Source organism: Rhinolophus hipposideros (genome assembly GCF_964194185.1).
Source record: "Rhinolophus hipposideros genome assembly, chromosome: 8".
NCBI classification, from domain to species: domain Eukaryota; kingdom Metazoa; phylum Chordata; class Mammalia; order Chiroptera; family Rhinolophidae; genus Rhinolophus; species Rhinolophus hipposideros.
In genome coordinates this window covers 53,565,690-53,590,376 of record NC_138054.1, presented here as the reverse complement: position 1 = coordinate 53,590,376, position 24,687 = coordinate 53,565,690, and the positions used below count along the sequence as shown (strand labels likewise).

At 37.1% G+C, this 24,687-nt stretch overlaps 1 protein-coding gene across 15 annotated transcripts in view; it reads right to left on the bottom strand.

Annotated features, from left to right (window-relative positions):
* Positions 1-8,809: 8,809 nt before the first annotated feature.
* Positions 8,810-24,687, bottom strand: part of OMA1 (OMA1 zinc metallopeptidase) — a 55,546-nt gene continuing 39,668 nt past the window's right edge. For 11 of the 15 annotated variants that reach the window (XM_081055264.1, XM_081055261.1, XM_081055265.1 and 8 more), the window contains one exon: positions 8,810-10,036. In XM_081055264.1, coding sequence (XP_080911390.1) covers positions 9,824-10,036 — 213 coding nt within the window. In that variant the 3' untranslated portion in view covers positions 8,810-9,823. The remainder of the gene's footprint in view (positions 10,037-24,687) is intronic. The other 4 variants (XR_013993725.1, XR_013993726.1, XR_013993727.1 and 1 more) reach the window with 1 other exon arrangement.

Below are 24,687 nucleotides of genomic sequence, written 5' to 3'. Positions count from 1 at the left end.
TGGTCACTGAGCTCAACCAGAGAAGCTCTGTCTGCCCTTCATATGTCAGTGGGGCTGAGGGTGAGGAGGGCTCTCCGGCTCTGAGGGGACATTTGAAACAATCGGTAACCACAAGATGGCCACAGGGATACGAAAGTCAATTTGGGGAATGTAACCAATAATGTTGTAAAGATTTTGTAGGGTATCCAATGGACACTTGTCCCATTAGGGAGACCACCTCAGGGATGATACAGATGCCTGATCACTGCACTGTACACCTGAAGCTGAAGCTGAACAATAATGAATGTCAGCTACAATTTTATATGTATATATATATATATATATATATATATATATATATATATATGTATATGTATTTATGTATGTATATGTATATTTACAAGAAGCGGAGTACAGCATTAGGAATAGAGACAGTGGAAATGTAATGGCTGTGTGCGATGTCAGAGGGGTAGTAGATTGGGGGAGGGGGCTTGTCTCTGTGTGAGGGATATAAATGATAAATGTCTAACTATTATATTGTTTTGTGCACCTGAAACTAATTAAAAAATAAATTTAAAAAAAGAAAAAATAGTTCAAAGAGAGAGACCTCACGAGCAGAGGGCAGAGAAACCAGGGCAGTAATGCCCGATTATTTCTTAATGTCATTTTGAGTAGAAAACAAAAGACTTTGTTGGAAAACCCATGTTATATTTGTCTCCTGGCATTCTCTGCCTTACGAAAGAATCTGCTAAATAATTTTAGACCTGGCAAGAAGAGAATCTCCTCTCAGATTTTGGCCCCAACTTTCCTCTGTAAATCATTGTTTGGAAGTAAGTGGACAATGAGCCACAAGGTTGAAAGGGAAAGAGAAATAGCAAGCAGTGATCAGTTACCATTTGCCAGGCACCCACACACATAAGCCCACTAGCCTACAAAATCTTTACATTATTGATAATATTCCCCAAACTGACTTTCGTATCCCCGTGGCAATCTTGTGGTTACCAATTGTTATGTCTAATCCCCTTACCCTCCCCCTCATCCCCACCCACCCCCAAATCTAGCAATGGCTGTATGCGATGTCAGAGGGGTAGTAGATTGGAGGAAGCACATTATCACTTTGTGATAAATGATAAGTGATAAATGTCTAACTATTACATTGTTTTGTATACCTAAAACTAATAAAATAAAAATTGGGACCTGAACTAAAACAAAATAAAACAACAACAAAAACAAGCAAACAGAAACAATAATAAACAAAATAAGCCTGCTACCTTCTCACAGGTGCTCTGTGGGGCAGATATTACCGAATATTTGGTAGAAGTGAACGTAATCCTGGAAAAGGGATTTCTGATCTGAAAGACATTACTCCACATCACACTGTATTTTCATGCATTATAAACCAACCAACCAACCCGCCAAAGAGCCAATCTATCAACACCTAATACCCCCAAAAGTCATTAATTTGGGGTCCACAGGCTGAGAAGGGCAAAGTAGTCCAAACCATAAGGCCTGGGTCAAGTTGCTCAGGCTCTCTGGGCTCCCATTTCTTCATTCTTATATAAATGGGACGATCATATCCACCTCACAGAACCATCGCAGGCATCAAACCAGCTCGTGCATGTGAAGTGCTTTGGGGCCTGGCTCAGAAGAGGTCTCAGTAGCAACAATGGCCCTTCTTATTGTTCTGGTTACTGATCGTATTAGTGACCGCGTTTCCAGAACAATCCGACCCAAATGTCCTCTGCCGCGTACATTTGAGTGCTGCGGAGTAGGCTTCCCCAAGACTGGTTTATCTCCCCAGCCTGCATTTCCTCCACATTTCAACTGCTGACAGATTTCAGTGTTCTGGACGACGCCACTGAGTGTTCCTCTGCAATCTGTTCTGGCTGTTAAATAAACTCCTGCTCCCGAACGAGCTGTCACATGTGTGTAAATTCCACTTTATGCCTGGACTATGATTTCCAAGTCAAAACTCCCACTGCATAGGTGGCTATTGGGGTCACTCCGGATCCAGAGCTTATGAATCACAGCTAATAGGTTCCAACTGTGAGGCTGCTCTGGGGACTGATTGCGTGGCCTGGAAAAGGAATGATTAGCTATTGTACTGGGGCATATTTATGGCTACTCTGGGCATCCGAGGATCACTTTCTGTGTCACCATCATGAGAAGAGGTGGTACCATGCAGGGATAACACGCAACTCGTGCCCAATACTACAGTTTACAGAGTCCATTTACATCTGACAGCTGACTTACTACTTCCTCAAGACAACCTGGAGAGTTAAGGAGTGTTAGAACTATTTGCTGTATAACCACAAGCCAGTGATTTCACCCCTTTGAACCACTGTTTCTTCATCCATTAAGTGGGGTTGTTATAAGGATTCCTTATTATTGAACAATAATAATAATAATAATGTTTGGTAGCTTCACAGTTTGAGTTCCCGCAGAAGCAGGCCCTGAGACAAGCACTAGGGTAAGGGAGGGAGGCATGAGGTCGTTTATTTGGTGGTGATCTCAGGAGGCATACCTGAGGAAGCGGACAAAGAGAGAGAGGAGAAAAGCCAATGTAGTATGCGTTAGTGAGTGGGTGAAAAGGATGAGCAAGCGAGGCTCAGTCCCACAGGGGACCCTCTGACTAACTGTGGAACATACCCTAGAATCGTCTCAGGAGATGAGATAGTCACCCACTAACTCTGGTCCCCCACGAGCTGGGGGACACCTGGTGGAGTTAGCCCCCCTGCATTTCTGGGGTGTCCCTGCTTGTGGCTGAGTGAAGTCCTGTGGTGCCAGAGAAGTCCCTCAGGAGAGAAGAAAGCAGAGTGAGAGAGCACTGAAACTCGCCATCGCTGCTGCAGGTGAGCTCGGGTGGGTAGAGGGGACACGGGTGTGGCCTCCCCAGGTATCCTGACACTCTTGATGTGTACTTCTTATATGCCAGGAAATGTGAGCACTGGGCAACCATTTGGTCCTCACACCCAACCCATGAAGCATCAACTGCTACTACCGTGTTTCCCCGAAAATAAGACCTAACCGGAAAACAAGCCCTAGCGTGATTTTTCAGGATGACATCCCCTGAACATAAACCCTCATGCGTCTTTTGGAGCAAAAATTAATATAAGACCTGATCTTATTTTCGGGGAAACACAACATCTCCATTTTCCAAAGGAAGACACGTGAGCCTTACAGAGTAAAGCAACTTACCCAGAATAAGCCAGACTCACTCAAATCAAGGTCTGACCGCAGAGGCTGAGCTCTTGAGGGCAGACCTCGAAGAAAATCAGCCTGTTTGATAAAACAGTGGAGACTGATACAGCGAGGAATTCGCCTGCCAACATTCAAAAGCAATGCTCATTACTTAGCTATGTTGATGTAAGAAACATGTATTGAGTAGCACTTTAGCTCAAGGATCAAAAAGGTAACGGTGACAGTACTCCTGCCCTCCAAGAGCTCCCAGGTCAATGGCGGGTTTGCAATGCAAGGCAGCAGGAGTCTGCATCTCCACAACATACAGGTGCGAGTAAGAGGCGGTTCTGAGAGGCACAATGGCATGTTCTATCACATGCCTGGTGAAGAAGGCATGGCCTGAACCTGGATCTTTAGACCGTGAGTCCTCAATGGTTTCTTAAACTCGTTCCATTGAGAGGAGTTAGCTCATTGTGCTTAGCTCAGATCAAAGCTGGTGACCCACATGACTCAGGGTGGCCATAGAGTTAAATAATTCTATGATTTCCGATAGAGATAAATACTATGAAGAAAAATAAAGCAGAGAATATGCTTAGTGAGTGATTAGAGGGTGCAGAACTGGTGGGATTGTTCTATACCTTACCATGAAATGTTTGTGGGTAGAGCTGGGGCTTAAAGATCCCTGGGTATTGGGAGGAGGTGATATAGAAATACCCCAGGGTGCAAGGGTAAGATGTTCTTCCCCTCACTATATTATAAAGTTCACCCCAAAACTGTCTCAAGCATTCAAATAACTCCTATTGCTTGTTTGTACCCACTCATACATGCATTCACTCACTCATTGGACTTGAGTTCACTGAGCACTTACTATGTGCCAATTTGTGTTCCTGAGGGCTGCTGGGCCTTTATCATGAACACCTTTCTGTTAACTGATTGGCTCATTGCAAGAGATGAATGTTGAGAGGTGTTGTTTAGAGATGACATTATGGTCAATTCCGGGGATTGTGGAGCACGAGAAAAGCCTTGGGAGCTAGAACAAAGAAAGGACCCCTTATAAGTGTTTCTCATGTTGCCCTGACAATTGCTCTCATTTTGTGTGAGAGAAAGCATGTGAAAGTCAGTGACAGATTCTGAGTCTCACAAACCTACATGAATTTCTGGACTTCCTGTATGAACCTTAGCTAAGTTACACAGTCCTATAAACCCCCATTTCCTTATCTATAAATTAGGAGAATAATCCATGCCTCGAGGGGCTGCTGTGAGGATTAAATGGAGAGGAAGGTTTGGTATCTTGTCCTTAAGTAGTAGGGTTCAACAAACATTCCCATTCTCCCAGTCCATCATCTGGAGAATGGGCTGTCCACTCCAGGAAAGGTTTGACCTCTCTCTAGATTTAAGCATCAGAATGTAGAAATTGATGGAAATCAGGAACACTCTCTAGACCAGGGCCATAATAGCATTAATAGAATAACTAGGTTACACACACACACACACTCATAAATCAGACTAAAATAAAACGTGCTACAAACAAGCTTCCCTTTTTCTCACACTTGAGTAAGAGCAGACCATCACCAATTCTGGGGTGTATCAGATCAGACAAATGGTCATCCTTGTGGAAAGGACCTCTCCTAACTAATACTCTTGCAGCGCAGACTAAGACAATGCTAGAGTAGAAGAAATACCATGGATTCAGCATGATGGATGTTGTACAAAACATATACACATTATTCAAAACCTGTAATAACCCTTGGAAGTAAGCAGGGCAAATGTTACTGTCCCATGTTCCCAAAGAAAAGAATAACACTCGTCAGGCTGCCCTTGATTCTCCCAAGGCTACGTGAACATCAGGGGAAGAGCTGTGAGAAAAATTACATTCAATTTATTTGTTTCTGTGCCAAAACAGTAGTTATTTTAAAAAATATATCCTTAAATATAGAATAACAGAACGCTTAAGTAGACCATCCATCATCCCTGACCTACAAAAATATGGTTATATCTGGACATATTGGTCAAAATGAATACATTAATTTTATTTTCTTTTATATTCTGAAGAAGAATATAAAAAAAGGGGAAAAAGCCATTCTGATTTTAGATCGATGCTGCCCAGGATGAGGTTCCAGGCCCCTTCTGGTCTGTAAAGATGGTATTGGGAATCTGCTACATGTGCTTAATACTTCAAAGAGCCTAACTAAAAATTTTATATTTTCTCTCACATAATTAGGCTACCCAGACTAATTAAAATCACAAATTTTCCTTTTGGCTGGAATTTTGGTAACACTCGAGATCACGCGATGATCAAAAGTCCTGATTGGTCTTTGATGATATCACAGAAATTCTGAGACCTGAAAGCAGGATCATACTGTGATTTATGCCCATGCCCAGCTATCTCACCTCCTAACCCCAGCACAGCAGCAAGAGACCACAATATGAGTACCTGTCACGAGTCTAGACAGTCCAAACCTTAAGACAGAGAAAACTTTACAGGGTAAAAGCCCACACACACAGAGCCAGGTAATGTAGAGTCCTTAGCGGTGAAAAGGCTAGGAGCCATTGGCCTACCTGTGAGGGCTATTGGTTTTCTGATGGAAATTAGGAAGCTGGGTATAAAGGTAGAACATTGATAGGGTTTTCTTACCAGTAACGAAGAGATATTTCTTATGAATGATTAAAGAACTCTCTAGCCCCTAATCAAAACACATTAGGAGACACTAAACAGGAATTTTGTCCTTCACGTGAATGAATATACTTAAATTGGGTATCTTTATTACCTGGGAGAGTATTAAAATGAGTGCTTTTAAATAAGGGAACAGAAGGTGCTGGCCCTGCTCTTTACAAGTGAGGGGTAAAGGAAAATGCACACTTCTCATTCCCACTTCCTTGATAAGATTTGCCAACTGAAGTGGCAGTAAATTGCTGAGGAGAGCAGACTTCCGAGTTAGAAGATGAGGGCTTCAATCTCAGATCTGCCATTATGTGCTGAGCAGTGCTGGACACAGTTGCTTAATATCTTTGACTTTGGTTTCCAGCTAAAAAAGTGAAGGCAATACCTTCCTCCCGAAAGACTATGGTATCGCTGAACGAGCACTGGATTACAAATCAATGAATCCTTTCCTCCCAATCCCACTTCCGACATTGACTTGAAGTGCATACTAGGACAACTTGCCTAATTTCTCCAAGCTTTAGTTTTCTTCCCTATGAGGAAATAACGCCACTTCCAATCTCATGGGTTAATTTTGAGGAACAAGATAAATTCAGGTCAGAAAAAAATATGTTGGAACTGGTAAAGCAAATATGCTAATGCAAATTTACCATCATATCAATTGCATTTGCTCAGATTAAGTACCATTTCAGACCAAATCTTCAAGGAATTGTGGTGTTTGCCTGATGAAAGAGGATAAATGGTAATGGGTTTTTATTCCAGTTAGTAGACTCTGTGTTTGCATGTCTCCCACCTGCCATAGCAGCTCTGTTTGGGTGGTGTTGACTGTACCCATTTCTCAGCTCCAACCAGTCAGGATAATCCCATCTCCTGCCACGATGATTGCTTCTGCAATGCTCTTTAGAGGGTGTTGTTAGTGTTGAAGGCTTTGTTTCAATAGTTGTGAGATGAGTCACTCTTTTTTCTGGACGCGAATGAACCACATAACCCTGGGAGCTGCCGGCAGCCATCTTTACATCATCTGGGAAGAGTGAAGCCAGAGCTGTGAAAAATCATAGAGAAGAGCCATTGCTCTGATGATAGCATGATCCTCTAGACTAAACTGTGTCCGAAGCTAGTGTACTTTCAGCCTTTTCTGTTAGATGAGCCAATAAATTTTCTTGATTGGGTTTCAGGGTTTTTTTTTGTTCTTGCAAGTAAAATAATCTTAAGAAATAGACCAGGTAACCTTGAGCAAGTCTCATTAACCGTCTAAACTTCAGTTTCTCATTAACCGTCTAAACTTTCAATTAATGGGGGACAATAAAACACCTACCATATACAGGGTTGCAGAGAGGTTCAATAGGGATTGAAAAATGCCTAGCACAGTGCTCGGCACAAAGTAAGCATTCAACGAATTGTGACTCTTTTTATTGTTTGGCGCTCTTGACGTTGCGCTAAATGCTTTAAGTACATCATTCCCCTTTATCATCACATATGGACAATCCTATGAGGTAGGATTTATTATCCCCGTTTCACAAATGAAGAAATGAGGGTTAGAGAGTTTAAGTGATTAACCCAGGGGCCCATGGCTACCAAGAGGCAGACATTACAAGAGTACGAGTGTTTCTCCTTTTTGTTTTTTTAAATCCTTTGACCAGATGACCGATGTTGAATGGACAGCATCAATAAAATATTAACTGAATGTCTATTATAGACAAAAACTGTTAGGTATCCAGGACATAGCAGTAAATACACATATTCTCTTTTTAGTTTAGTTTTAGGGATACAGTATTGCAACTATCTGTATTACCAGAGATCAGACTGAATCTGTGCCTTGGATTTTCTGGCATCATGCTCCTAACAATTAAGTTAACCTGCCAATGTCTTCTAAATCCTATGGACACATAAAAAGCACTAAGTTATGCAACTAAATGTAGAACATAGAGGTCATTTTCATACACAGCTTAAAGCATATGTATAGATATTACATTCCAATTGCTATTTAATTTCTCCTAAAACCCTGAGCTGAAATGTTACATTTCTTTTGTATTTATTGATTTCATGGGTTTGAAAAAAATCTTTTTCATATAAAGGTATTATCACTCTATTTTCTCTGCTCTTTCCGACATGATGTCAACTCGTGTATGTTTTCTAGGAGTTTGAACAATACAATTAGATGTGATAATACAATGGAAGAACAATAGACTAGCGTCTCTGCTGAACTCTTTCTTAGGAAATCTACAGGGAAATTTAATGGTGTGTTTTACTGTTTACCTCTAGGTGACATTCTCCAAATGTGTGTACATGTTATGGAGTGCCTCTGACAGAACTCCAATCACTAGGAGTGTAAAGAACAACTATATGGAGAACAGTTAATCTGAACCTACTTCTTACAAGTGTTGTCCTGTGTGCAGATCAAGAAATTCCTTACAATCAATCCATAGTTAGCCCTGAAAAACATAAACTGGCTCTTAACTTGTCTGCTTAACACCTAGGTAAACATTTTGTCTAAGAAAATGTAAAACTGTCAGGGCACATCCCAAATGAGAAGTCACTGGCTTTCACAGGCAGGGGGAGAGGTTCTACTCTCCTTTCCTGCCTCATCCCCAGGCTTTTCATGTAAATTTTGATAGAGTCTGAAAAGAGGATATGGAAAATTATCCTGCAAATATATAAAATCAGAGGTATAAGGGACCTCGAATTTTATGAGATTTTTACGTGTACTGAAGCCATACATGAGGAAACTAACAAACAACTGACAATAGAGTTTGTTTCTTGTCTTCTTAGCTTAGTTTTTAGATATGTGAGAATTGTGGAAATGGACGGATTTGTAGTCAGAGATCTAACTTTGCTCTTTCTAGCTGAGAGACATTGGGTATATTGTTTAACCTCTCCAAGCCTGTTTCTCATTGTAAAATGAGACTAATAAAGCCTATTTTATAGGGTTGTGGAATAAATGGGCTCAACTCATAGTAGATACTCAATAAAAGGTAAGTTTCTTTCTCCTTTAATTCTCTAAGAAACTGTTTATTTAATATAATGTGTTTCAAGAAAAATATTCCTCTTAGGAATATAGCCTAAACATCACCAGACTTTACCAGTTTGGGAGTAGAAATAATATTACATAAATAACAACACATTTTTAAAATTTATTTCCACATGTATATATTACAATAATCTCTGGGTATCAGTAGGGATGTGTCTTATGTCTTCCAGCCCCTTGCTGACGTCTGCTACCTGGGAGAGCAACTTAGGGGCAGAATCTTCTCCTGCCTCTCCTGGTGCAACAATCTACAGGGTAGCTGCCTTCTCTGAGAACCCAAGATTCCTAAATTGTAGTATCATCAAGGAGCCAAAATGATATGACTTTCTGTTAAGACTGCAGGGCCAGAAACATACTGTGTCTACAAGGAAATGACCCTCTCTCCCATTTTGTTTCTCATTTCGTCCCTGGGACCACAAACACCATTACTTGTGCTTCTCTATGAAAACAGCTTCTTCAGCTTGACTATATAGTCGTTTCCCCTCACTGACCATAGGAAAGACCAGGAAATTCTCTATCCCAAGGTCCCTCATGCCACCTGATCCATCCAATGCAGACCAATTTCTGTAAACAGAAAGGTGAAAGGCTATCGATCTCCCAGTTTATCATAATCACCCAGACCCTGAAACCCAGTTTAGACTCAGATGGAATCATTTCTTCAATAACAACTACTACCCATTCTGATTTCTCACCCACTAGAGGTCTGCTTTCCAAATCAAAAGCAAGTAAGAGACAAAGTAAAATGTGTAATATAAATTTATTCTATGACATTTCCATTTGAGGATATTTTAAAATAGATTAAAATACATCAATATTTCATGAAAAAGAAATACCCAGAATAATTTAGTGATACCTGTAATATACATGATTTAACCCTGAATATCTACTTTTTTCATTTTGAATATCGTTTTTTAAAAAATTAACAAAAATGATAAGTATTGCTGCATTCTTTATATATCCTGTGTCTCGTAAATTTTAATTCAACTGTCAGTTCTTTTCTCAACTATATATGTTAATGGTATTTGCTTCTGGTTTTGAGTGGGAAGAGTATCCACTTTCTGTTTCTTGACAGTGATATTTAGGTCTTCTTTCTCTGATTCTTCAAGAAAATGCTTCATGCTGAGTTTGAACAGTACTCGGGGGTCTGGTCCAGAAAGTGGTGGGCAGTTACAGATCTCTCTAATTTTAAGAGCCTATAAAGAAAGAGTACAATAAAATACAAAAAAGAGTACAATAAAATAAAATAAAAAAGAATATAGAATATATACATATATATGTATATATATATATATAAATTTATTAAGATTGTTCCAGTAATTCCTAATATGCTTTATGTAAAACAATAAAATATAAGAATACATTCTGTATTATTTTAATAAAAGTTTTAATTACAACACATGAAAGAGAATCATAGACAAATTCATGGTAAATAGTTACATTTTCATGATTTGTTCACATAATAATTTGAAAAAAACAACTGTGTCTGCAACAATAGCCCAATGTCCCTTGGGGGATAAATAAGCCCTCTTATTTGGTATCTCTTTGGTTTCAGTCAAACTCGAGCTGACCCTGAGAACAACTATTCCGATTACAAAAGATGTGAAGACTATGGCAGAGTTTTTTCTCAAGGAAAACAATAGAATATGGATGTCTAAACATACTGAAGAAAGATATATAAAAATGGGGCCATCTGTAGTAGAATTGATGCTAATAATCTAGAAAAGTAAGCAAATCAAAATCATGACCAATTTTTAACTCTAAGGAAAATAAAATATTGCGAAGAAAGGAAAAGCACACTTTCACAGTACACTACCTGGCTCAGCGGTGACTCGTGTTTACAGTTTTAGAATCTTGAGCTAATGCAAATCACAATTTCACCATACTGCTAAGGGGGAGAGCTGGATACCTGTGTGCGCATGCACAGGGTGTGACAGTGATAAGGGAGAGTTTAATTCTCATCCTCTATGGGGAAAAGTAAAAATAGACAATGCCTAAAACAGAAAAGTTAGGAGCTACCACTGTAAGCGTGTTACGTAGATCTGATGGGAAATAAAAAAAGAATTTAAGAAAGTTAGAAATGGTTCCCTTGAAGTTGAGGGCAGGGTAGGAGGACTACTGTTTTAAGTAACTAGCTTTCGAGAACCATGAGATTCTTTAAAATAGGTACATGGATGACTTTAAGACATAAAAACTAAAATAACTGTTTTTTAGGAAAAATGTCTTAGTATCTAAAGGGTTTTAAAAGAAAGATACTTAGGGGGGAAAAACCACCGTAGTTTAGTTTTTTACTACTACCTCTAGCTTTTTGATAGTGATGTGTGTTAATGGAAGTAAATAAAGCAGGGAAGGGACAGTCAGTGTTTGGGAGAGTGGTAAAATTTTAGAAAGACTGACCAGGCGAGTCATTCACTGACAAAAGAATGACTTTGGGGAATAGCGAGAGCAGACCACAGGACATGAAGAAAGAGGTCACGTGGGTACCCAGAAGAGCATTCCAATACGAAGCAGCTGCAATGCGATGACCTGAGATGGGGGTAGGCCTAGAGTGTTCTGGAACAGTGAGGAAGCTAGGACAGCCGGAGCAGAGCATGGTATAGGGGGCAGGGGCAAATTATGTAGGATTTCTTAGGACATGTAAGGATTTTAGGCTTTACTCTGAGTAGGCCTGCGCCAGATAATTGTGGGGTCCCTGGCAAGAATGCAAATGAAGACTCAGATACCATGTGTTTAAATATCTAAACGCTGTAAGTCAAGCTAATGAACTACTACATAAAATATGTTCTATTCTCCCACTTTGAGGAATATACATTCAAAATGACTCTGAAGGCCAGGTACAAAATTAGAATTCTTGAAATCTGGAACTTCTAAGAATGGGAGAAGCCTACCCCAGCTCCAGTCGCGAGCCTGCTGTCTACTCCCTTCTCCACCCATCCCTGGCTCACCTGGCATGTGAGGGGCCTTGTGTGTGTGTCCAAGGGAAGAGGTCCACACAAGCCCTGGAAGCAAGATCAAAAATGTTTGGGCAAGGAGTTCCATTGTCCCAAACACCCAGAATACCACGGTGGGGGCACAGGTTCTTAGATGAGTATATTCCCTTGCGTTCCATAGGCAAGGGGGGCATGTAGCCAGAGGCAAGTCAGAAAAGGGTCTTCTAAATGGGTGAAGCCAGTAGGAGCTTGGGTCTAGGAGCACTACTGATTCTGCATAAGGCTATGACTTACCAAAATAAATGAAAGAGAAAAGAGTATTAAATAGGGGCCTTGTCTGAATTTTCTTTGTATTTCACATTTTATATTTATTGAGCGTGTTCAATAAATACTCCTTAAAGTAAACTGAACTGAGAAAACAAGAAAATGTTTCCCAACTACACTATTAAAGTGAAAAGAAAATCAGACCCTCAGCTAAATGGTGACCTAATGTCTGAACCAGATACCTTTGAGAGTAAAAGGAGATGTTATTAAGATTTACACTGAGGAATCTGGCACAGACTGAGACTGTCCTGGCAAAGCCCTTTACAACCACACTGACGTTCTTTTCCAAGTGTGAAGCTGATCTGCCATGGCTCCTAGGTCACATGCCTAAGGCCTTCCCTGGTATCAGTAAAGAGGGCAAGTGTGCAGTCCAGCAGGTAACAGCAGGCACAGCTGGGATTAGCAATGAGAGATGCAAAGCAGAGAACAAAGGGAAGAACAGAATGCCATCTCCTATCATCGCTTACATACGGTAAAAGCTCTTTCTCTTTCCCTTAAGTTCTCTTACTTGATCTTTTTAGTCAACAAATATTTAGAACACCACACTGAGTAAGGTGCCAGGGGACACATCAGGCAGAATAAACAGTCATGATCCCTGCCCTCCTGCAAATTACTATGTATTTCCCCATTATTGGGTATCTGAATTGTTTCTGTAGTTTTGATTGGCTTTTATAAATTACCCTATGAATATCTTTATTTAAACAAAATATGTTATTTTTAACCCTCATTTGGGTGTACCTGAAGTACACCCCCAAAATAGAATGAGCTGATCAAAGAGTAAGAAGAAATTGTAATTTCTGTTATATAGGACCAAACTGCTTTCTGTCAGAAAGGCTTTACTAACTTCCAATGTCATCAGCATACAGAAATACCTGAGTTATTCATAATTAGTAAAACATAGTATTTCATGATTTTTATCTATATAACAAACCTCAGAATCCTTAGAACTCATCAGCTAAAATTTACAGATGAGGAAATTGGGCCCCAGAGAGATTAAGTGACTGGCAGGGAACAAAAGCTGCTCAGCGAATGTTTACAGCAGCTTTATTCATAGTTGCCAAAACTTGGAAGCAACCTCGATGTCCTTCAGTAGGTGATGGATAATCTGTGTTACATCCAAACAATGGAATATCATTCAGTGCTAATAAGAAATGAGCTATCAAGCCACAAAAAGGCAGGGAGGAAACTTAAGTGGTTAAAAAAAAAGCACATCTCAAGAGGTTATATAGTGTATGATTCCAACTACAAGGCATTCTGGAAAAAACAAAACTATGGACACGGTAAAAAGATCAGTGGCTGCCAGGATTTATGGGAAAGATAAAAAGGCAAAGCATCAAGTATTTTTAGGGCAATGAAACTACTCTACATGGTAATTTAATGGTGAATATTATACACTTGTCAAAACCCCCAGAATGTACAACACTAAGAGTGAACCCTAATATAAATTATGTACCTTGATGATAATGATGGGTCAATGCAGGTTCATCTCCTGTAACAGATGCACCATCCTGGTACAGTATTTTCACAGTGGGGGAGACTGCGGGGTGGGGGTACGGGGGAAGGATCTATGGCCAATCTCTGTAGCTTTCATTCAATTTTGCTTTGACACTAACATTGCTCTTAAATAAAGTCTGTTTTTTAAAAAAAATAAAGCTGTCGTGGAAATAAAAAGGCTTAGAAAAAAGGGGATTAGCACCTGCTTGTTATTGTTTTTGTTTTTAATGCTTTTGTACTACATGCTTTCATACTTACTGTTTTTTTGCACCACATTATATGTTTCTTGAGTAAATATTTTACTGGATAAATGTACTTTGGAGAGGTCTGAGCTACATTAATTGCTAGAAAAACTATGTATTCTTCATAAAGGTTTTCTATTAATATTTCTTCACGTGTGAACTGTTTCTCACCTCCAACTATCTTTAAACAGAATCCTATTACAGATTAAATATATTTCTATCAAATCTTCATCTATTTTTGCATAGTAAGATTTTATCAGATATGTTGTAAAATATTTTTTCTGTTTCTTTACTTTCCTTCCCATCTTTATTTTATTACATTTCAGGTTGCCAACATCTTTTATTCTTATAAATTCAAATCTACCTTATTAAATATACTTTCATGTCTTTCAAAGTGAGCCACATTTTCCCAGTGTACAGCTAGAATATGCTTTCCATTTCCTTTGCTTTCTGTGCTTAACTTCATGCACTACACATAATAGGTACTTAAATGCATGCTCCATTTTAAACAAACATTTATAGAACACAAGCTATGAATAAATCATTATGACAAATATCACAGGGAAAACACTCTTAAGAGTTTATACCCTAAGAGAAAGCAGGGATGTACTCCAATAACAAGAATACACAGTTCTAAGAATCCCAAGGAAGAATCCCACGGAAGTGAAATATGGAATTAGCCAGCCTAAAGATTCCAACTAGAGTGAAAGGAATTAACATTTACTGTTTGCTTTCTATGTGCCTTACACTTATGGCAGGTATTTTACAAATGTTATCTAAACTGTATTGTTATCACATGAACCACTTTTGAAATGCTGGTCTGTGGTGTAGAATACTACTTATCATTAAAGTGTCTTTCTGATAAGGAAGAGAGGGAAGGAAAGAATGAGGCAGGACCTTACCAACACAAATACACAAGTATGTACATAAAACACCCAGGGGGAAATTGCTATCTCAGTCTTACAAATGAAGAAAACTGAAGGCTATGTAACTTTCTCAAAGTTGAGTGGCTGGGCTGGGTCAGCATTAAAACCCAAGAATCCTAAGACCACTACTAGTTTTACACTACTTCCTAACAATATCCTTTCCCATTACCAACTATTAATTTGCTACAGGCTAAATTTCTATAATGGAGTGGAACTACTATTCAATTGCATTACCCAATTTTTCTATTTTTAACTCAAAATTATATTACTTATCTTTCCTATTGTCACACATCACACAATCACTTAACAAATATTCACTGCACATTTCAGAAACTGTCACATGCACTAAAGATACAACAGCGAATATGGGCCTTACATTCTAGGGAAGGAGATAGACAATAAGTAAACAAAATAATTTTAATAAAACAATGAAGACATTAAACAATGAACTGTGTTAGATAATAACTGCATGGAAGAGACGCTATTTGAGATTGGGGGATCAGGGGCAGCCTTCCCCCAGGGAGGCGATATATGTGTAAAGAGCTGAGGAAAGAATGATCCCAGCTGAGAAACCAGAAAAGTAGAGCAGTTGTAAGGAAGAAATAAACTTGAGGTGAAATAGCTGGAATCGAAAAAACCTGGGGGAATGACCTGTGAAAAAGTTGGAGAAGTAGGCAGTGGCCAAATTATGTGATTTAAAGATTGAATAAGAGTTTGAGTTTTTATTCTATATTAGATGAGAAGCCAGTGAAAGGTTTTAAACCGGCAAATGACATTAAAAAGGTTGTCTGACTACTGTATTGAAAAGTGAAAAATGGAACAGGAAGATTAAAACAGGAGATGACTATAGGAATCCAGGGGAGGGATGATGGTGACTTTCAGTAGGGTAGCAGAAGTGCTGATGTGATGTGTGGAGAAGGGAGCAGGAGCCTAATGCCTGATGGAGGCCATTGGCAAGGCTTTCTTGTGAGTAGGGTATAGAGGCAAAGAAAAGAATCAAAGATAAGTCATAAATGTCCTCCTCTGCGTTTATTAAAACACAAGGGGCTTTTTTAAAAAAATTATTATTGTTACCCATGCATCTGAAGATAATTTACTTGCTTATAGTCAATGGTTATTGTTATAGTATTGTATTGTTTGCTGCTTAATGACCTCAATCCATAAATTCTTTTAAAGGTGGTGCTCTTACCAAATTGTCAAAATAAAATCATTTATGCTTATAAAATGAATCGGGTAATTAACAATGTCCCTTTCTATATTTTGAAACTAGAATTAAAATTATTCACTAAATAACTGTTCTTTGAACTTTTGAAAAAAATTCTCCAAAGTAAATCCCCATCAGTGCTAGGTGCACTTTTCTTTGCTAATTTGTTATAATTCTTTGTGTTTCTAAATACAGTGTTTTTATTTATTTGATTTAATAACACCTTACGTTAATCTGAGAAGGTTCATTCTAGTTATAATTTCTACTTCTAGCTGAATCCACTTAGGCAATTTCTCTCTCTCTCTCTCTCTCTCTCTCTCTCTCTCTCACACACACACACACACACACACACACACACACACACACTATCATGCATGCACACACTTTAATTACTTCTGATTTTGACCTGGGCTACTAACATCATCATCAAATTAAAAATAACATTCACCCAAATATTTTGGGTTTCCTGTATGTTAATTGTTGTAGCTCTTCTCCTGGTCCTATTTACATTTTATTCTCTAACTGATCCAATGATTTTCACTTTGATTAAATTTCCCAAAGAATCAACTACTGTAATTTTGCTTTTTTTCTGCTTGGTTTTATTAATTGTATTTTCCCTGTCTGTGCACATTACACGTCTCTTCTCTTTTTCTTTGTTACTAATAATTTTCTTTACATATAGGTTTGATAGTAACCCATGAATATATGGCTACATCATTATGAAATTTCTTGATTTTAAGGCATGCTCTACTGTTTATGGATTTCTCTCTTGCCTTACGCACACAGTTTTATTTTAATTTTCATGAGGCTACCCATCTTTTAATTTTTGTTCTACTGATTTAATGTACTGTGTCCTGACAATTTGAACTGTAACACTTTATATTAAGTATACATGTTTTTGTCTAAGTTATATGACCAGTATCTTTATGAAAGATGTATGTGCATTCGAAAAGAAAATAAACATCTTTTTCCTAGCAGTTAGTTTGTTATGTCAGTTAAATATTTTTGTACTAGTTATTCAATTTTTTAATGCCTTACTTGAACTGTGGTTTTCTAAGAATAATAAGGTGTGAGCTACAATCACAATCATACATCAACAAACTATGTATTTTATCTAATTCTCAGTTGCCAGTGGATTGTGGAAAGAGCACTGCTGCTACTGAGTACTTCGCTGACATACCATTTTACATGTTTCACTTGTTAAGGGATCTTCCATCTTACAAGAAAGAAAAGTTGGTTTGCCTACATACCATACCAAAATATATCCGTTCCACTGATTTTTGTTTGTTTAGTTTCTTTCCCCCTAAACTCTTACACTTCTCCAAAGACTGAAAAGTAAAATCCAAAGTCATTCTCACTCTTACCGGTCTTTAAATTCTCTCTTTATACCATGGCATCTCCTAAGAGCCTATCTTTGCAATGAATGTTAAACATTTGATAAATTTAAATATCCAGGTATCATTATTTCAGGGCTTCTCATGCATGATGCTTTGGGATTCTTGTAAAAACCCATCTTGAGAAATATTACCTATATCAAAAATGTGGTATAGAAGCCAGAGTCAAAGAAATGAAGACATGAATGTATGTTCTGGTCTTTACCACTGTTATATGCAGCTTAGATTTCCTTGTGTCTTTTCAATATTCTTCCGTTTTTTAGACATTTCTGTTTCTTAGCTTTGGGTGTTTTAATTTGGCTGTTCTATGTTCCTCCAGTATCAATGAGTCTTTGCTCTGTGGCACCAATTCTGCTTTTCACGGCCTCCACTGAAAGTTTTACAGCTTCTCTGCTGTATTCACAAGTTTTGCAATTTTCTGAAATGAATTTATCATATATATACATATATATAAGTATAATATATAAATATATATAAATATTATATATATATAAATGACTTTATATATATACAAAGTCATTCTTTCTTCTTCTGTCACTTTCAACGTAATTAAATCAGTCTTATCATGCCAGCTTCAGGAGGCGATACCTCTGTACTTCTCATCACTTAGGCTGTCCTCTCCAATGGAGTAAAATTTTTAAATTAGACAGGAGATTTGAGATTCGGTTTTGTTTTTTAAATTTTCTAGTCTTTGAAGCTTATCATACTGGGGGAAAATGGGCATTTCAGAGGCTTTGCTTTTTTGTTGTTATTGTTGTATTTAGTTTAGATGAGGGCCCTTGTGGTATTATTAGTTAAGGACACTCAAAACACTAAATAAGTCTTAAACACAATTACCGATGATCATCTTTCCTTTCTTTTCAACTCTTATGCATTCATCATTATTCTGATTTTTTAAAAATCTCTCTTACCTACCTCTTAAATCTACTCTTAAATAGGAGGCAAATGTAACTGCACCGTCTTTTATTACATTAGAGTTGATTTGGCTGGTCTGAGTTCCTTTTTCACACATACATATATATATGTATGTACATATATACATAGATGTATGTACTCCTCAAGACACACATTCAGGTTAGCCTTTTGAGACAGAGGATGATCATTCCTCAAATAAAAGAACTTCTCAGGCTGCTCAAGAACTGGATATTTGCAGAGTGCTCAATCATCACTTGCCAGCCAGAAGAGCGAAAATCACACTTCCAAAAGGGAGGTGAGGCCACCACCATCCAAACCCACAGATCAAATGTGGAATCACTAACTGTGAAGGAGCCAGATTAAGAGAACCCTGATGTGAAGCAATAGGAAACTTAGATGCACTACTTACAAAACATTCTTGCCAAAATTTAACTTCCATTGATAGGCATGTATTAGAAAGTTTAATAAAAAAAAGTTTAAGAAAGGCTAAATACAATGAAAGATTACATGTATTATTTACTCTAATTCTAAATATAACATCTGTGACAACTAATCATATAAAATGCATGTTTAAGTAATTAGGAGGGAAAGCCCTCCTAATTTGCATTAAAATACTTCTGGGGAAAAAATAAGAGAAGGGATAGAAGAAGCAAGTGTACAGAAACACTGACATTACTGAACGTGAGTAAACAATGGGGTTCAGTAGATTATTCAAATTGTTTTCTACCTTTAGATGCACTTTAAAATTTTTATAATAAAAAGTAAAACTAAAACATTTTCTCTTAAAAAAACAACAATTTTTCCTCTCTGACTTCCCTTCTCTTGTCATTTTTGCATTTCTGTGACTTCATCCTTACATTTTTTCTTTAAAAAAAAACACACCTTTTTCCTTTCTTACTTCCCTTCTCTGTCATTTTTGCATTTCTGTGACTTCATCCTTAATTTTACATCTATGTCTTTAGTTCTAAATGGCTCATGAGAGGCTTAAATGTTTCGCCTGAAAAATAAAACCAGTCCCTTTACACTCCCATCTATTTTCAGCTCTTTCCTTTAATTTCTGAAGGCAAATATATACTTTTCAAAAGCGTACGACTTTAGGAGCAATAACCTCAATCCTAAAACTCACTAGAAACAGATTTAATGGAGGAAATTAACAAGAATCGTAGGTTACTACTTGAAGAGAAAGAAGAGAAATACAGTAAGAAGAATGTCTTTGTGGCTGCTTAAAGATAACAAAACAACAACTTCTGTTTATATTATTAGTCTGACAGGATGATTTGATATCCTTACTTGAAAGGCAAATGGATGACAATAGAAAATAAAAACAGAGAAAACGGTGAAAGACTTTGATATGGACAAAAAAGATCACTGGATGTCCTGTCAAGTGCGTCCTTGGTATTATCTCCGCCTTTCTTGGCCTTAGAGCTATTTTACAACTTTGCATTGATCAACAATGTAAACAATACTTGTCCTTGGAAATGGATATGTGTCTGGTGGAATGCAACTGATTATTGCCTCATGGATGGATCAGTTTTGCACCTATTTGTAAACTCATTTGAGCTCTCCTAATTTACTACATACCTATGGTTCTTAAATTTTTCTTTGGGCTAGTTGTAACTATTACTGGCTTCCTTGTTAATAATAAGTTAAATAAAATCTCAGACATGGTTCATTTTATATTTGTACGTGTCATGATTTTTACCTTTTAAATTTTTTCCCCTCTAATTTATTTCATTTCCTTTCATAAACTGCAATAGAAATTGAAGTCTGACTAGTTTTTGAAGTGTTCTAAAATAATTAAGTATAAATAACTGAAATTTTTAAATACACAAGAATAAAAAATTAAAAAGGCCACTTTGACACAGGTCAATTGTCCACTAAAATGATAATAAGGAAAGTTTTCAAATAAAATTGTATAATCAACCACTCCTAACATATGAGAATGATATATTAAGAAATGGCTATACTTATTTCCAGTAACAACTAAAGTATTTCTGAAACAACTGCTGATACACATCAGAATTCTTCTAGGCATTACATATCAAGTAAATCTGCAATTATTTACTCATAAAAATTAAACTATAATGAGTTTAAAAAAGAAAAGAAAAAATAAAGGAAAATAAAATTGCCAGAGAAGCTTCATGATTAGATTAAAAGCTTCCTTTGAAAATAGAAACCAAGACATTTCAAGGGGGAAAAAAACAAAAAAATCACTTCCATTTTTTAAACAACTTTTTCCCAAAAATATCATTGCTTTTTTCCCTTTTCCCCCAAAAGCAATTTTTTCTAATAGCCCATTCATTTGAGTCTCAAGTAGATATACATCACATGTACCACAATATTTTTTTAAGGTTTTAGACAATGTTACTACTGTCAGGCTTCCTGGCTTTATATGATTCAGAGACCAATTCAATTACAGTAGCTGCTATGATATTTGCTTTTTCCTCAACCCTCTCCATGTCAGACAAAATGAAATTCTGTAAGGTGAACAGTGTATGTTTGTGTACATTGGCCAACAACGACATTACATTTCAATGTTAAGCTCACGAAATGTATAATATTAATGATTTATGTCTCTACTTTACCCAATTATAAATGCATAAGAATGATTTACACATGAGTTCAAACCCCACAGCTTCCTGAAAGTTTAAAGAATTCAAAATAAGTGAGAATAAAATGGCATTTACAGCCTGCCACTGAGTGATTCTGATATTTAAAAGCTACGTGTAATAAATTTGAACATCAAGATTTAAAAAACGGTTTACAAATAAAGCTGACACTGAAAGTTCTAAGAACATTAAAAAATAAATCCTTTTCAAAATTATGATTATAATAACATAACCCCAAACACCTAAATCCAAATTAAATGCTTTTCCTATATATTCTATCATTCTCTATCTACTCCTCTTCCCCACGCCCTCCAAGAAAAGATGGCACAGAGAGAGTTGATGAGAGAAATAGAAAATAAAAAATTCAATCTAAATGCCTTCAGTTGTAAAATAAATCTTTCACGTGGGTTATCATACAATTTCCCTTATTCACGTCTATTCACATTTTTTAACAATCTTTATAGAAAGAAGATTAAATAAGGTTATCTCTTTTCAAGGACAACTTATAGTATACACAAAATTAAAGTCCAAACAGTATAAATATAATTGTAAAACTGCCATACTAAACGTCAACAGGTTGATATAACATCTGTTTTTCAATTTTTCACCCCAGTTGTTATGGTAACCAAAATATGTAGGAATATGTGTTTCCTAAATTTAACTGATTATTTCAAGTAAATAAAATTATAACGTATCATCTATTAACTATAAATATTTTTACTACAACTCTATATTTATCCTTTTAAAATGTTAGTGGAACACAGGATTATATTTAACTAGGCATTTACACACGCTTTGTCTTAGAATTCACATTAAAAAAAATACAGCATGGATATATTTTTTTCTACTTTGGGGCATTTTCTTGATATAAAAACAAAACAAAAAAGGAATTAGTCTATTTTCTACACAATGTACTACACTAAAATGCTCCAAAATTATATGAATGTACTAATTTATAGGAGCTGCAGATCACCTCGTTGGTAACTCAGACCCTGTTACACCTCTAGCACTCTGCTGAAAATGCTCCACTGGTGTCCCCTTCTAAGCAAGAGTCAAAGTCTTTACAGGGGTGACAAGGCCCACAGCCTCCACTTGCCCTTGGTCACTCCATTCCAGCCATACTGGTTTCCTTGCTATTCCTCAAATACACGAGGCTCACTCCTTCCTCAAAGCCTTGTACTTAGTATTCCCTCTGCCTGGAAGGGTCTTCCCCCTGCAGGTAGCCCCATGGCTCTTTCACTTATTTCAAGTCTTTGTTCAAATACCATCTTCTCAGTGAAACTTTCTCTGATCAAACCCTTTTCAAACCAACTATTCCAGCTCTTCTACCATCTCTGCCCACATATTACATATTTGCGATGGACTGAACTGTGTCCCCCACAGATTCATGTTAAAGCCTAACCCCCACTGTATTTGGAATTGGGGCCTTTGGGAGATTATTAGGTTTAGATGAGGTCACGAGGGTGGGGCCCTCATTAAGGGATCACTGCCCTCATAAGAGGAGGAAGAGACACCAGTGTGCCCACGCTCTCCATCATGTGAGGACACAGCCAGAAGGCACTCAGTCATCTGCAAGCCAGGAAAAGAGACCTCACCAGAAATCAAATCGGCCAGAACCTTAAAATTGGATTTTCTAGCCTTCAGAACTGTGAACAAATTCATTTCTGTTGCGTAAACTGAAAACTTGATCTTAGACTTCTAGCCTTCCAAACTCTAAAGAAATTAATTGTTGCTTAAGCCACCCAGTCTATGGTATTTTGTTATGGCAGCCCAAGCTAATACACTGTTCTTCCTCCTTTATTTTCTTCCCTAACACTTATTACTAATACTGTATAATAAATTGGTGACTTATTCTATACATTACTAATGTACTGTCTGTCTCTTTTTACTGCAGAATAGGTTTTGTAAGGGCAGGCTTTTTTGTCTATTTTGTTCACAGCACCTACAATACCTACAACCTGGCACATTAATTGGTAATCAATAAATATTTGTTAAATGTACATAGTTTTATAACATCGTAAATGTTGATGTGCTATGGTAAAAAATAATACATTTCTGTGATAATCTTCAAGGAATCCAATAAGAAATAAAAATATACAACCTTCAGTAAGTTACATTTTTAAAAAAATCAAAATTACCAAGATTGTGTTCTCACAGAATCAAATAATTTTACTTTCCTGATTTTCTTGATCTTTTCTCGCCCTATGGATCTGATCTACTGCAGGCTCTGTCTTCCTCCTACTAATTAAATGTGGAAACCACCTAATGCTGTTAACGTTACCCAGGATCTTTTTCTCTGCTTACTTCCTAAGTGAACTCATCCACTCTCACTGCTTCAACTATCATCTTTTTGGGGGTGACTCTGCAATCCTCATCTCAGGCCTAGATTTCTCTGCACTCTGGTCCTATATTCTCAACTACTACCTTTGAGATGTGTACATCACTTCAGGCATATTGTCAGAAATGTCAAACAATAGGAGCATTAGGTAGAATATAACACTATACTCACTAAAGTAGAACAAAATCTTAAATAAAATCAAACAAAAAATGTAGTCTTTAGTAGTATATAGACTCACATAATTTTATATACTGCCTGAGGATTCGCTTTCTTTCATTATAGAAATTAGAACTGTAACAGCTGGGAATTCCATGCTCTGAATTATGAGTATGTATTCTAATTAACAATATACTCTTACACTATCAGTTTCACTTCAACCACTGAATTATTCCCAATATTGTAGTAGAGTTTTATTACTTTCAAATTGAATTTAATCACTTGGGGGGAAAATATAAGAAATTATATAAGGTTTTCAATTTAAGTTTCTGAACTAGGATAGATTATTTTTAGAAGAAAAATATCTCCCAATGTTTTTCTTCATCATTAGCTCCCAAATATTTGTTTCTCCATTTTTCTTAATACGCACTAATCAATTCATTATTATTTTAAAGACTTTCCTAAAGCACATTTTTTATTTCTCTAAAGATCGTTAGTTATCTTCGATGATGAAATGACAACTCAGAATTTAGCACAGGCTTCAGATAAAAGTTGGCTACAATTCATTATCCAATTTAAGCAAACCACGTATTTTTAGAATTTCACTAAGCAAAAATAAAAAGGGAATTCCAAGACAAAAACCATGTGGTTATTATGGCTTTAGAGATAGAGTAAGCTTCCTGGGGTGGAATAAGGTCCCTGGGTCTTGGGTAGCACTAAGAGGGCTCTTAGAGGCAGTGATCTTCAGTACAAATCAGTTACCGATGAAACACATGTTGTCCCAGTCCTGTGTTGCAGCTTTTAAGGTGATTACTACACATTGCATCACGTAAATTTCACTACTAGTTTTTCTTCTCAAATATTTTTTCTTCAAAATAAGAGTATAAGTAAAATCTATTTAGGACAGTTCTTAAGAACCCATGTCTAGGTGTCCCCAATCCTCATGAAAGGTACAAAGTATGTCCAAACTATTAACAAATCCTATCATCATTCCATTAAAAATATATCCAAAACCTGACTCTTTCTCTCTATTCTGCCTCTATAACCTCATTTTTAATTTGTTTTAAATTTATTGGGGTGATCCTCGTTAGTAAAATTACCTATCATCTCTTAACAGGATTACTGCAAGAGCCTCCTAAATAGTCTCCCTGATCCCACTCTGTCCCCCTGTAGTCCATTGTACAAGGAGACCCCACGATCACTATAGAACATGAGTCCTCAAGAGTTAGATCAAATCATTCCCCTGTTCAAAATCGACTGCCAGCTTCCCATAACAGCTGAAACAAATGTCAAGTCTTTACGATGGTTTACAAGA